Source organism: Catharus ustulatus, chromosome 3 (assembly GCF_009819885.2).
Source record: "Catharus ustulatus isolate bCatUst1 chromosome 3, bCatUst1.pri.v2, whole genome shotgun sequence".
NCBI classification, from domain to species: Eukaryota; Metazoa; Chordata; class Aves; order Passeriformes; family Turdidae; genus Catharus; species Catharus ustulatus.
Window position 1 is genome coordinate 73,857,222 of NC_046223.1, and position 12,415 is coordinate 73,869,636.

The 12,415-nt window shown below is 41.0% G+C and overlaps 1 protein-coding gene across 1 annotated transcript in view; it reads left to right on the forward strand.

Moving 5' to 3' along the window:
- The window catches only part of LOC116993547 (prolyl endopeptidase), an 86,602-nt gene extending 84,385 nt beyond the window's left edge, over window positions 1-2,217 (forward strand). The window contains exon 15 of the mRNA XM_033054287.2: window positions 574-2,217. Within this exon, the coding sequence (XP_032910178.1) occupies window positions 574-868 (295 nt within the window). The 3' untranslated portion in view covers window positions 869-2,217. The remainder of the gene's footprint in view (window positions 1-573) is intronic.
- Window positions 2,218-12,415: the final 10,198 nt, after the last annotated feature.

A 12,415-nucleotide genomic window follows, 5' to 3' on the forward strand; every position in this document is an offset into this window, starting at 1 on the left:
GTTCTCCTGGCAGCGCTTAACAGTTCATAAGGTTTTCTTTCTGAATAATTACTCTTTTAGGCTGTTAAAACAGAATATTCTCAAGTGGACCACTACATAAATTGTATTTTTTACCATGAGGGAGAGATAGTCACCATTGTGAATTGTATTATACAGTGTGGATGGGATTTATTTGTAGGAATTGAATGGCATTAGACCATAACAGGATCTTAATTAATTTCTTAGCTTCTGTTGAGAATTTCCCTGTTTCCAGCAGAATGGATCCTGCTATGGATTTGACAGGTTTAAGTGCAGTTTCCTTGCTGGCTACTCTTGATATTTTGGACATTCCTGTGAGATGTACCCGTACATCTCTCTTGAAAATAAAGAAATGTACTTGCTTCACATTTCAGAGCCAGAGATCTGTGGCCACTACTGCATGTCAGTTGCCATTAGTGCAATTGTGATTAATGTAACTGAGAACTGTTCTATTCCGCGTGCTGACAAATGCTACCGTGATTGTTTCAGTAAGAAAGGACCTTCGTGTTGGGTCTTGAGGAACAAGATACAGAAACATTTGTGTGTTTTTCTCAGGTACTCTCCACTTCACAATGTCAAACTACCAGAAGAAGATGGCATCCAGTATCCCTCCACCCTGCTGCTCACAGCAGACCACGATGACCGTGTGGTCCCTCTGCATTCACTGAAGTTCATTGCTACCCTGCAGTACATTGTGGGCCGAAGCAGTAAACAAACCAATCCACTTCTCATCCATGTTGACACCAAGGCTGGGCATGGAGCAGGAAAGCCAACTGCTAAAGTTATAGAAGAAGTGTCAGATATGTTTGCTTTTATAGCACGATGTTTAAATCTTGAATGGATTGAATAGGCAAAATGCTTATTACTGTCTCCTTTAGAAAACAAGGGCTTTAACATTTAAGAACAGCCACACTACTACTGGTGTAGTACTTACATTTAAGAACTACAGTTTAATATTTTATTGATCCAACCTGCTATGGAGTTTTGATCTTCTGTGTTTCCCTCTTTTTGGCATTTCTTTGATTTTCTTTCTACTTCATTCCAAATTCCATTTTGAAAAGCATGTTCAAAAAAATGGCTGAGCTACTCTCAGTACTGTTGTGAAAATTTAGATCTTAAAATTAGTGCTAGTTGAGCTTATTTCCTGTAAACAATCTTAATGTATTTCACCTATAAACATATCCAGATCATTTGTAATTAAATGTAAGTACTGTTCACGTACAAGAACTCTGAGCATATTTTATTTACACCGTAATTTATTTAAGAATGTAAATTGAAGGTGTGGAATGATAACCATGAAAAACTGAAGAGACAGTAATCCAGTTACGTCAAATATTATTAAAATTACATTCTGTTCATTAATGTGTTGCAAGCTATAATAATGATGTTGCTAAATTGTTCCTTCTTTCCAAAGAGACTTGAAAACATCACCAGTTTTCTCTTCTGCCTTTTATTTCCACACAGTAAGAGAAAGCTGAAGGCTGAAAAACTTCAAGAAAACTTAGATTCTCAGTGTAATCTCAGTCAAGCTATACAGATACTCTCCAACAACCCATGTGAAGTTACTTCTTCTACTGTTTCTAAGGAGTAAACCAGGCACTGATTTAAATAAATGAACAAAATTAAAACAAAAAAAAACAACCCAAAGACAAAGCTACAGCTTTGTCTGGATTATTCCGGTTTGGTTTTTTTCTGATGCTTCTGACAGGACGTTCTCTAACAAGGCAAAATCTGAACATGCATATATAACCTCGTTTTGGCTGCAAAACAGCAAGAGTTCATAGTCAGACTCCCCTATGATTTGACACAGGCACATTATTTGAACTGCCATGTTTCCCATCTAGGCTGTAGTGCTATAAAGTAGATGTGAGTATTTGCCTGCTGTTTAATCTCTGATGCACTGTGGCAATTACAGTTTGATTTTGCAGAGAAAAAAAAATTATTCTATCAACTATTATTAGTCTTGTTGCCTCTCCAGAAAACATCACTGTTTCTCATTTTTGGATGAACTGATATAATCTTCCAGAATTGTGCTTGTCATTACATTCATACTTAGACCCCTAAAGACTGTATTTTAACTCTGGGCTCAGGAGTTTTATCTCTAAACAATGTCTTGGTGCAAGAAGAGGAAGGAGTGGTATTTAAAAGTGAGAGACATGCTCTAAAGAGCAGCAAAAATAAAAATAAATTTGTACCAGAGTCACTCTGTGTTTCCCTCATGATCTGGACTTCTTTTGATTCTCTCTGTAGTCCAGGAAAGATCATCCTCTTCAGGCCCTTATTATGTATGGCTAATTTGATTTTAGGAGAAAGAAAAAAATTATTTCTGCTTTCATATGAAATACTACACCTAAAACCTGTATGTTTTTTGGGATCCAGGAGCATTACAGTTGTTTACAAGATAGTCTGTAGACTTTGCACTCTGATCACAGCACTGAATTAAACAATCACAATAGGGAGTTGAGGGAGGGTTGATTTTTTTTTCATTCCAGGCTGTGAAAACAGGGTGCAGGTTCAGCGCAACCCTTTTCCCAGAGGTATGTGAACTGCTTTCTTTGGTCATCTAGAAATGTTCAACAGCTTCCCCACATGGCAGAAACAAAGCAGATAAGGCTGTGCCATCTCCATTTGAAATATTCATGGTTGTGGCATGCAGCCTTCTATTGAATTTGTAGTTACTTTAAAGAGGGCAGAACTTCACCTCTGATACCGAACTTTGCAGGATAGGGTGTGTGGAAACATGATCCTCAGACATTCAAGAAATAAAGCTGAACTGTGTCAGTGCATTGAATTGCAAATGCTTGGGTGCAGCCACCTTAGTAATCTCTAGGTCTGTTCCTAAAAATGCTTTTCCTTGTTCTCCAGTTGCTCAAGCACAAAACTTCTGGCACAGGTTAAAAGTAACTCATTTTCCTTCTGAAGCCTTCTATTGAAGCTGAGTTCCCTGAGTGACTCAGTGTCTTGAGAGATGACCCATAATCTGGGGACTTTGGAAACAAGCATTTGTTTTGAGTGGCAGTCAGCAGTGCTGAAGGTGGAGCTGCTTTCTGGAGACACCACTTACAAAGTAAGTGTTCCAGAGTATCCCTTGTGGAATGCTGGTGTCAGTATTGGAAAGGCATTGTGTTTCTGTAACAAGGTCATCATGTCAACATTTTTTGATCTTAATCAGTTGTGCCAAGTTCAGGATTCAGGTGCCAAAAAATTATGTTGCAAAGCTGCCCTCTTTTCTGAGTTGCGGCTTTTGAGGCAGACAGGGTCATACTCCAACTGGAATCTGTAATTAAGTCTGAACGAGTAACGCTCTTGTAATATAGTGACTTAAAGGGATTTAAACCTTTGGGGTTTTGATTAAATAGACCTGGAGCCAAATCATTCTTGCTGTATAGAGCATAATGAAATTTCTGTTAGTCTAGTTTCAAGGTTAAGTTATTTTCTCTATAGTGGAAATGCTATTTTATGAAGATACTCTTGTATTTTGTGGTGTCTATTTCCAGTATGTGAAGCAAAATTCACAAGCTAGGTGAAGTAACCTCCCAACCAGCTGCTTTTTCAAAACCACCTTAGAAAAACATACTGATGTTTTGTGCCAAGATCCAACCCCCCAGACAAAGTCCTGTAAAAGGCTTATGTTACATGAAGAAAAGTCTGGTTTTATGTGGAAATAAATGAACTTTTTATGTATTTCTCCTAATAGTCTTCACAGCTGATATAAAGATACCTTAGTTGCCTTTCCTCCCATGAGTGCATATTTGCATTAGAGTTAATTTATGTGAAAAAAGTCAGAAATATTTTTAAAAGCTGAGAGTCTTCATATTCTTTACAGAGAGAGAGAGAGATTTGAATTCCTTTGCCTTGGAGTTAATTTACATTTTGGTAGCTGCAAAAAAGATAGATACATAGAGATAGATAGATAGATAGATAGATAGATAGATAGATAGATAGATAGATAGATAGATAGATAGATAGATAGATAGATGTGTATGTATGTATTGATTTCAGCTGGGAGCTGCACTCTGTAGTCTAGGGATGGAAGAGGGCAGCTGGCCTGTGGGTGTGTATGAATAAAGGGGGCTCAAGACAGGAGTTTGGAGATAGATACCTGTCCCTGGCACCTAGAGCTTCTTGACCAGGATTTTCTTGGCTCGGCTCTACTTTGCTATCTGTCTGTAGGAAGGCAGAAACATGAGCAGCAGTAGTTCTGGATTCAATAAGGCAAGCAGCAGCTTTCAAGGATCAATGTTGCCAAGACATTTATTTATTTTTAGCCTGAGGTTGCCCCTCGGGATTGCCTAAATATCTGCTTATAGACTTCCTGACAGTCTGTCCTGTGAAAGGGGTTTTCCAAACTGGGTAGGATTTAAGGAGAGGCCAAGGGAGAGACTTGGAAGCCTGGCTAATAAAAAACCACACAATTTTCTGCCGCGCTCTTCTACTTCAAAAATTTTTAGTAGACCACTTTTGCATAATTGTCTCTTTGTCCAGACCTCTCAGAATATGAATGGGTCCTATCCTACTGGTTTTAACAGCCAGATTTGGCAACTTTGTTCATTTTTCCTTGTGGTAATTACTTCTGCCTTCAGATATGGCGGGACAGGAGGGGAAAAAAAAGGCATTTCTCAGGCTTTTTTTTAGCCTTTTCTTGCAGAAGAATGATGTGGGGCAGCCTTCCAGTTCTCATGTCCCTGAAGACAACTATAATGTGTCCTCAAGATAACATTATCCATGAATAGAAAATTCTGAATAAGCTCATGTTGTCAGTTTATTCATAGCAGAGCAATGCTAGTGATGGAGTCCCTCAGTGGAAGTTGAACTAGCTACTGGCACAGAAATTAACTGAAATTCTAGACTAGGAGGACTGTGATTTGTCTGTTTCTCCCAATTTTCCAGAAAAATAACTGAAAATTCAACATTTAAAACCAAAGCTAAGCAATAACCCATTAGTGAGAATCTCTATTCTGCAGACATCCCTCTGCCTTGTTACCAGGGGTAAGAGAGGCAAAGGAACAAACTTGGTGCTCATGCTCTTACCCATTGCAGTGGAAGTTTAATGCTGAAAGTGTGAGTAGCAAGAGTCCGTGTGTGGTGACTTCACTAAACATTTCCAGCTCCCACAGCAGATGCAGCGTGACAGCTGGAATCAGTGGATGAATGACATCCCTGCAAATGCGACATTACCAGCTGGCCATGTGCTGCTCAGAAAACTGTAATTTGTGCTTGTGTGCTGCTTTCAAAGCCTCTCAGGTCTTCTGTGTCCAAAAAGAAAGGAGGTGCTATTCTTGAAGTCCCTAAGATGGGGGGACACATACTTTTTTGAGCAAGATGTGTATTAGGTAAGTGTCTGGAGTGCTAACTAAGCATTAATTTTGATACTTCTCTATAACCTATACAGGGCATTACTAGGCCCAGAGTATCTGTAATTTTTATCTTAGCCTCACTGTTAAAAGTACTGAGGAAATAATCAGAAAAGCAGAAGTTCAGCAGTAGCCCCTGAACTAGTAAGAGGTGGTGATTTCATTTAGTTCTTAGCACTATGATTTTTATGCTGCTTTTCTTTCCCTGTGAAGAGCAGATTTAACCTCTGACATGTCCTCAGCAGAAGAACCAGTGAACATGAAGATACATTGCATTTCAGTGATGCCATCAAATATATTCTGCTGTGAAACATTGAAACTTGTCAGAAGACAAGAGCAGCAGAAAAAAATAAAAGTTTGCTTTGCCACCTACCAGTTACTGAACAACCATGAAAATACTAAATAACAAAGGAGTTTTTTCATTAGTTTTATATCAGTTAATGCAATTTTTTTAGAAGTTTGGGGAGTGCTTCGCTGCTGAAAAACATGATTAGCTGGTGAAAAACTATTACCCATGCTGATTTATTCTTTTAGGCCATTTCTGGTGTGCAACAAGAGCATGTCACTGTGACAGCAAGTGACAAAATGCTGTGACTTGGACTGTTGTTTCCTTCCTGAGGAAAAAACTGAATAAAGGGCTTGGGCATTTCACTCTTCGGAATCCTTTGGAACAATAACAGTTGCAGATAAACAATACTTATTGTCTTCTGATTATTTCAAATGAAACAGTGTCATTTTTCAACAATATACATTGTTTTCTGGTAGTACTGCTGTTTTAGAGTAAGCTCTGCTGTAGTAGAACAAGCTTTGTGATGTAGGTATGTGCAGATACTTCTTTCAGGAGCTGGGCCAAGCTGTTAACGCTTTCTACTTTATATATTTAATGTTCGTAACATTCTGCTGCTGAAACTGCTTTTTGGTTTAGTTTAAAGCTTCTTGGCATTAAAACCATGTTTTCATCATAAATGGTGTAAAGCTGTAGACATAAGACCATTGACAGGGGACCCAAGCTTCAGCTCCTGAATGGTTTACCTTTCATTTTGTGTTTCACTGTTTCACTGAGTAGGCACAGGTAGAATCATAGAATGGTTTTGATTGGAAGGGACCTGAAAGATCATCTAGTTCCAACTACCCTTCTCTGGGTAGGGATACCTTGCACTAGACCGGGGTTCTCAGGGCCCCATCCAACATGGTCTTCAGCACTTAAAGAATGGGGCATCCACAACTTCTCTGGATGACCTGTTCCAGTACCTCACCATCCTCATAGTGAAGAGTTTATTCCTAATATCTAATCTAAACCTGCCCTCTTACGGTTTGAAGCTATTCTCCCCTGTCCTGTCACTACATGCCCTTGTAAAAAGTCTTTCTCCATCTTTCTTGTAGGCTTCCTACCTGTAGGGTACTGAAAGGCCACAGTTAGGTCAGCCCAAAGCTGGTTTTTTTTCCAGACTGAACTAGAAAAACCTCACGTTACAGTAAAAAAGTGAAATAACTGTAGATGATCACTGCCTATAAACTGAAGATCTTGAGAAACCTCTATAGCTGACTATATGTAAACAAGCCTCCAGCTGTATTTTGAAATTAAAGGGATTACTTTTCTAATTAGAAATACTCAGCCCTCCTTGAACTTCAAGGAGGTACAGAGCCAAATCTGAACTTCATAAGAGCACACATCACTCAGAATGCCTAAAAGCAAAAGCAGTTCTTGAAATTCCCTGTCTTTGCAATGTAGCTATCCTTCAGCAAAGCTTCAGCTGCCAGGGACAAACTGGAAAACATCCTCCTCTCACAGATGACAGTCACTTGCACAACAACCCAGTCATTAAATACTTTGCTGCCATGGGCCTGCTGCCCATTCTTCCTGCCTGGTAGAGCTTTCCAGGGCCACTGTAATTGCCAGAGGAAGTCAAATGAGGAGGAGGGGTACCAAATTTACAAAATTGCTTCCAGCTAATGAGTTAGTTATTGAGAACATTTCATTGGAAATTTTGGATTGCTTTCATTATTTTTGATACTTGTTCCTTGTTAGGATCTAATTAGTGGGAGATGCCTCTTCTGAATTAAGGTTCAAGAAAGAAGTCTGGTGTTAATCATTTTTGCCTGGCTTCCATGGTAAAATTCAGAGGTTGTTACCTCAAGCTGTGCCAGGGGAGGTTCAAATTGGACATTGGAAAGAATTTGTTCACAGAAGGTGTTGTTAAGCAGTGTTGGGAGTGTTGGAGTCACCATCTCTGGAGGTGTTCAAGAAACAACTGGACTCAGTGCTATGGTGTAGTTGACAAAGTGGTGATTGATCAAAGGTTAGAGGTCTTTTCCAACCTAAGTGATTCTGGGTGCTTGATTCTGTGACCTGGGTCGTGGCTGTGGAGAAAAATGGACTTAACATAGGAACTCAGGAAATAAATGAGAAATTTGAGGTCTCTAGGACCACCTGCCATCCCTCAGCAGAAGGCCTGAATGCTTCCTTTCTCTTCTTTTAAACATCTGCACTCAAAGCTATTTTTTCCAAGTTTATTAGCCTGCTCGTCTCATTTGTGGGTTTTCTCCACTGCTCAGGATGACAGCAGAGATCTAGGGAAGCTAATTACTCTTCTGTCAAGCCCTCAAAGGCTGCACAAGCCTTTTGGGAGAACATGTCATCTTTATCTCCAGCACAGATTTTGATGAAAATACCAGCTTAGCTTAGAAGCCAGCTTCCCAGGGGTCTTCCTCCCTGCAACTGAAGCATGGAGCTGATCTCCCTGGCTTGCCAACCCAGGACCCACGCAGACCTGTAGATAAAGGAGATGTTGCAAGCAAGGAGAGCCCTTGGACCAGCAAGAGCAGCCAAGGCAAGGAAAGCTGGGAAGCCCCAGTTTCTACAGGGCTTACCAAAATTCTACCACTGGCTCATTTGTTTCAGGTGTCCTTCTGTCGTGTAAAGCATGAAGCTGGCAGGAAACTAAGCCTGGCCTGTCATTCAGTGCAGAGAAGTCCTGCCCAGGTAAGGTCTTTGGCACTGCAGAGACCTCCAGCTACCAAGAGAGATTTCTGACCTGAATGAGAGGTACTTCTGGAGGGAAGCAGTGAACTGACAGGGTTTTCTGAATGACAGCTTTAAACTGAAAAACCTAAAGCCTATCTGAGATAGATCCTCCTATTGACTCTGAGCCCATATCTTACAGCAACAGCTTTGTACTCATTCTCCCATCCCATTCTCTCTACACGGTTTTGCACATTACAGGAATACCTAATTTTCTTTACCTTTGAGCTCCAAAAGGTGTTCTCATCTTTCCAAATCACATTACACCTGATCATTTTTCATTCTTTGACCTTCTTGCTTTTTAACTTCGTCTACTCTTTAAATTACCCAGAGCTTCAGCATGTGAGAATTGTCTACAAAGCTTAGGCAAAATGAACAAGCTGCAGGCAAACACACACATGCATATGGAGAGACCTTTCCTTGGGGTTTTACTTCATTTTCTCTCTTCTTTGTTCCAGATCACTTATTAGAAATTCAAAAATCCCATGAGCCAGTTTCTGAAGACTAACTGTTCTTCTTGGGTGACGTATGGTTGCCACATATGTGGCCCTCCTAAGGACCATTTCACTCAAATCTTAGTTCTGGGATGCAACAGGGACTGCGACAGCGTGCTTATTATCCGTGGATGACTGAATCTCTCCCGTCAGGAATGTTTGGTACTAGAATTACAATTCCTGTTTTGCCCTCTGGTTGTAATCCCTGCTTTCACTGTGCTTTCACCATCTGTTGCAAACTCCAGCTGTTGCCTTTTAAAGAAACATTTTGGAACATTAGTTGTGGCTCTGAAAAACTTCTCCAGTTGTTTCTGTAAGAATTTGATGTCTTTAGTTAACAAACAAGCAATGCCCAAGACATACTGCTGCTCTGAACTTCCTCCTGGTCTCTTTAATCAGCTTCTCTAGCTGGAACTAGCTGTGGCTTAGCTTCTGTTGTTTTTTCCTTTCCCTCATTATTTCACCAGGGCAGGCTGTCCCCACAGACTGCTGCCACTTCTTGTGCATCTCCTCCATCTCATTCCTTGAAATTGCTAATGAAAAGATGTTACTTGTGTATGCTTTCCACACTGGAAGAAGGGCAGCTTGCAGAGCTTTCAGCCGTGATGGTGATTTCACCTCTACAGCAGCCACTTGTCCAGTGATTATCTCAGAGACACACGCCCCCCAAGACAATGTGGGCTTTTCCTGCAAACTCCATGCTGTTGTCATTACAGCATCTCCTGCAGACACACAAATGTCTGGCACTGCATTTCCCTATTCTCATTTCAGGAAAACACAGCCAGCAAGGTCTAAATCAAACAAAATCCCGCAGAACGGAGGAGTTTGGGGATTCCTGAAAGTGAAACACCATCCTCTCAAAACAAGGTTTTCAGTACTGGAAGCTGAAAAATGACTGGCAGCAGAAGGCAGTCTTCATCCAAAGCACAACAATCCATGTGAATCTTCCTATTTTGGCAATGAACTTTCAGATCAGACCCAAAAACAGCAGGGAAATTTTCACACTAATGTAATTGTGAAGTTGCAGCATAGATGGTACGAAATACCTCAAATACCTGTTGAAATATTTCAGTATATCTCACTAAGGTAGTTCTGCCACTGCTAATGTTGTGCCTATATTTAACTGAGTCCTTGAACAGTCTGGGAACTGCAGGTCATTAATTATCACAGCCACCCTCAGTGACAGGGCAGGTAAGAACACATATTAGGGACGAGGCAAAGGGATGAAGCCAGGGAGTAGTGCCCTATCCCCAGGAAGGTCCCCACCTGGCTCCAAGCCATCAGTTCACCCTTGGGAGCCCTGCAGGCATTCCTAACAGCATTTCCCTCTAACCCTGCTCCTGGGGGAGGCTCAGCATCAGAAAAGTGGCAGCCTGAGACCCTGCTGCACCTGCTCACTTCAAGTCCTGGGAAGTCTGAACCTTACCACAAAAGTGTGGACAATCCCCTCTGAACTGGAGCAAATCACTTTTATGTACAATTTACTGTTGAAATAGAAGGGGAAAAAACCACCTCCAAACATCATGGTTCACAAGTCTCCATGACACATCCTGAAGATTGTTCACACTGGAAAGATGGTGGGAGAAAAGTGAGGAAGTTGTTGTAAAAAGGAAACATTTTCCTTCATTCTTAAACCCTTTCCAGCTCTTGCAGACTGAAGCAAGATATAAAAGGGAATACGATTATGAAGACTAAGATCACATGTTCTCTGAATGTGACACCCCACCACTGCTGGGATTTTTCACCCAAGGGAATGCATTTCTGTACTCAGTCCTTGTGTGTCTTCATCCCCTGGGATGACCTGAGGCAACTTTGCTGGCCTGTAGGAAGGTCCAGCAGCACAGTGTTTTGAAAGGGAGAAACAGGTTAAATGCTCAGAGATGGTTTTATGCGAAGTACCATGTATATACCTGTTCATTACTACTTTGATTCATGCAAGGGTTATCAAAGAGTTTCCTGAGCTCTTTGCTTTCTGATCAAAACAAAACTAAGCTTCTGGTGTCAGTTCATTACTAGAAATGCCTTTAAATACCTACACATCCTTTGCTCTACTCACACTTAATTTTAAGCTGGCTTGACAACTGAGAATTAACCTGATTTCCATTTTCCACTTCTGCTATTTGTGTAAAATGTGGGTTTCAGTTTTCTGGTCAAACTCACATATAATGGGTTCAATTGGTTTTCTTCCTCACTGAAATGCATGTCCTAAAATTCATATTTGATTGCAGAAAATTTGTCATTTGTCCAGGAAAAAAAATATTAAACACACCTATCACAAAAGGGAGAAAATTTGAAAATGAAATTACTTGATTTTGCCAACATTTTGTGAGACTCTTTTTTCCAGCCCTTCATTGAATGTGTCATTAGCACATCACTGTGTGGTCCTAAAATATGGAGTCCTGTTTGAGCATATTGTTGTTCACTGTCCTTCATGCTCTAAATAATCCTACATTACCATAAGACTCCCATGCTTTTTCTAAAGCATTTATATGCCTGTGAGAGATTTTTGGTGTGGTTCCACCTTTACGTTTATAAGGTTTCTTCAAAGAACAGTTGTGCTGCTGCTCCTCTGTTTTTTTCTGACAGATTGTCGCTGAAAACATATAAGCTCTCAACAGGAGCTAGGGCACAATAGCATTAATCAGTGCCTCCTGCCAAATTCTTGCCAGTTCAAAACAGCATTTGGGGGATTATTTCTCAGCCTCCATTCATAATCAGTGGCCTCTTGCTTATTATTTTAACTGCAGTGACAGTTCTGCTGGATCGAGAGACTTCCCTATGTGTTCTCTGTTGGATTTGTCACAGTTACCTTTTAGTATTCCTGAATTCATATTTGGGTCCAGGATTTTGCCCCATTTTAAGTCCCATCTTCAAATGGTTCTGCCCAGTGAATGGACTTTCTTGTTTTCCCCTTTCTGCATGATTTGGTTTCCCTCAGAGGCAGCAAGGAAAACTCTGATCTTTGAGGACAAGCCTGAGACAGTAGCAGAAATTGTGGATTCATCATCTCCATTTTTCAGGGAACAAAGCCTGGCTCGCAGTGACACAGCAGCAGCAGCACAGGAGCCTCCCCAGGGCTCTGTGGTCCCCCCACAGCAGCTGAGCCCTTCTGTGCCCAGGCATCACCCAGGCCTGGGTACCTCACCTTCACTTCCCAATAGTGGCCACTCGACCTCATCAAGCAAGGGCTGCCTTTCCTGTCAGGAGCACTGGTGATGCTGCAGGGAAAGACAGGAATGAGTCCAGCAGTCAAATGGACAATGGGATGCTGTTAGCACCATGTTTCTCAGTAGCCTTACTGGAGCCACGTGTGCACTGAGCTCAGTTTAAAGGTGCTCAAGACAAAGTTATGAGGAGCTAACTGGAAGGTTTGTCAAGCCCTTCAAACAATCCAGGTTATACCATCCCATTTTTAGTTTCTTCTTGCCCACTTATCATAGTGCTGCTATGAATCTCGTAGACACATCTTCAGAGGGAAATGGAAAATGTCTTTTACTTTGCCGGCTGCAAAAAACCAATGTTGAGAT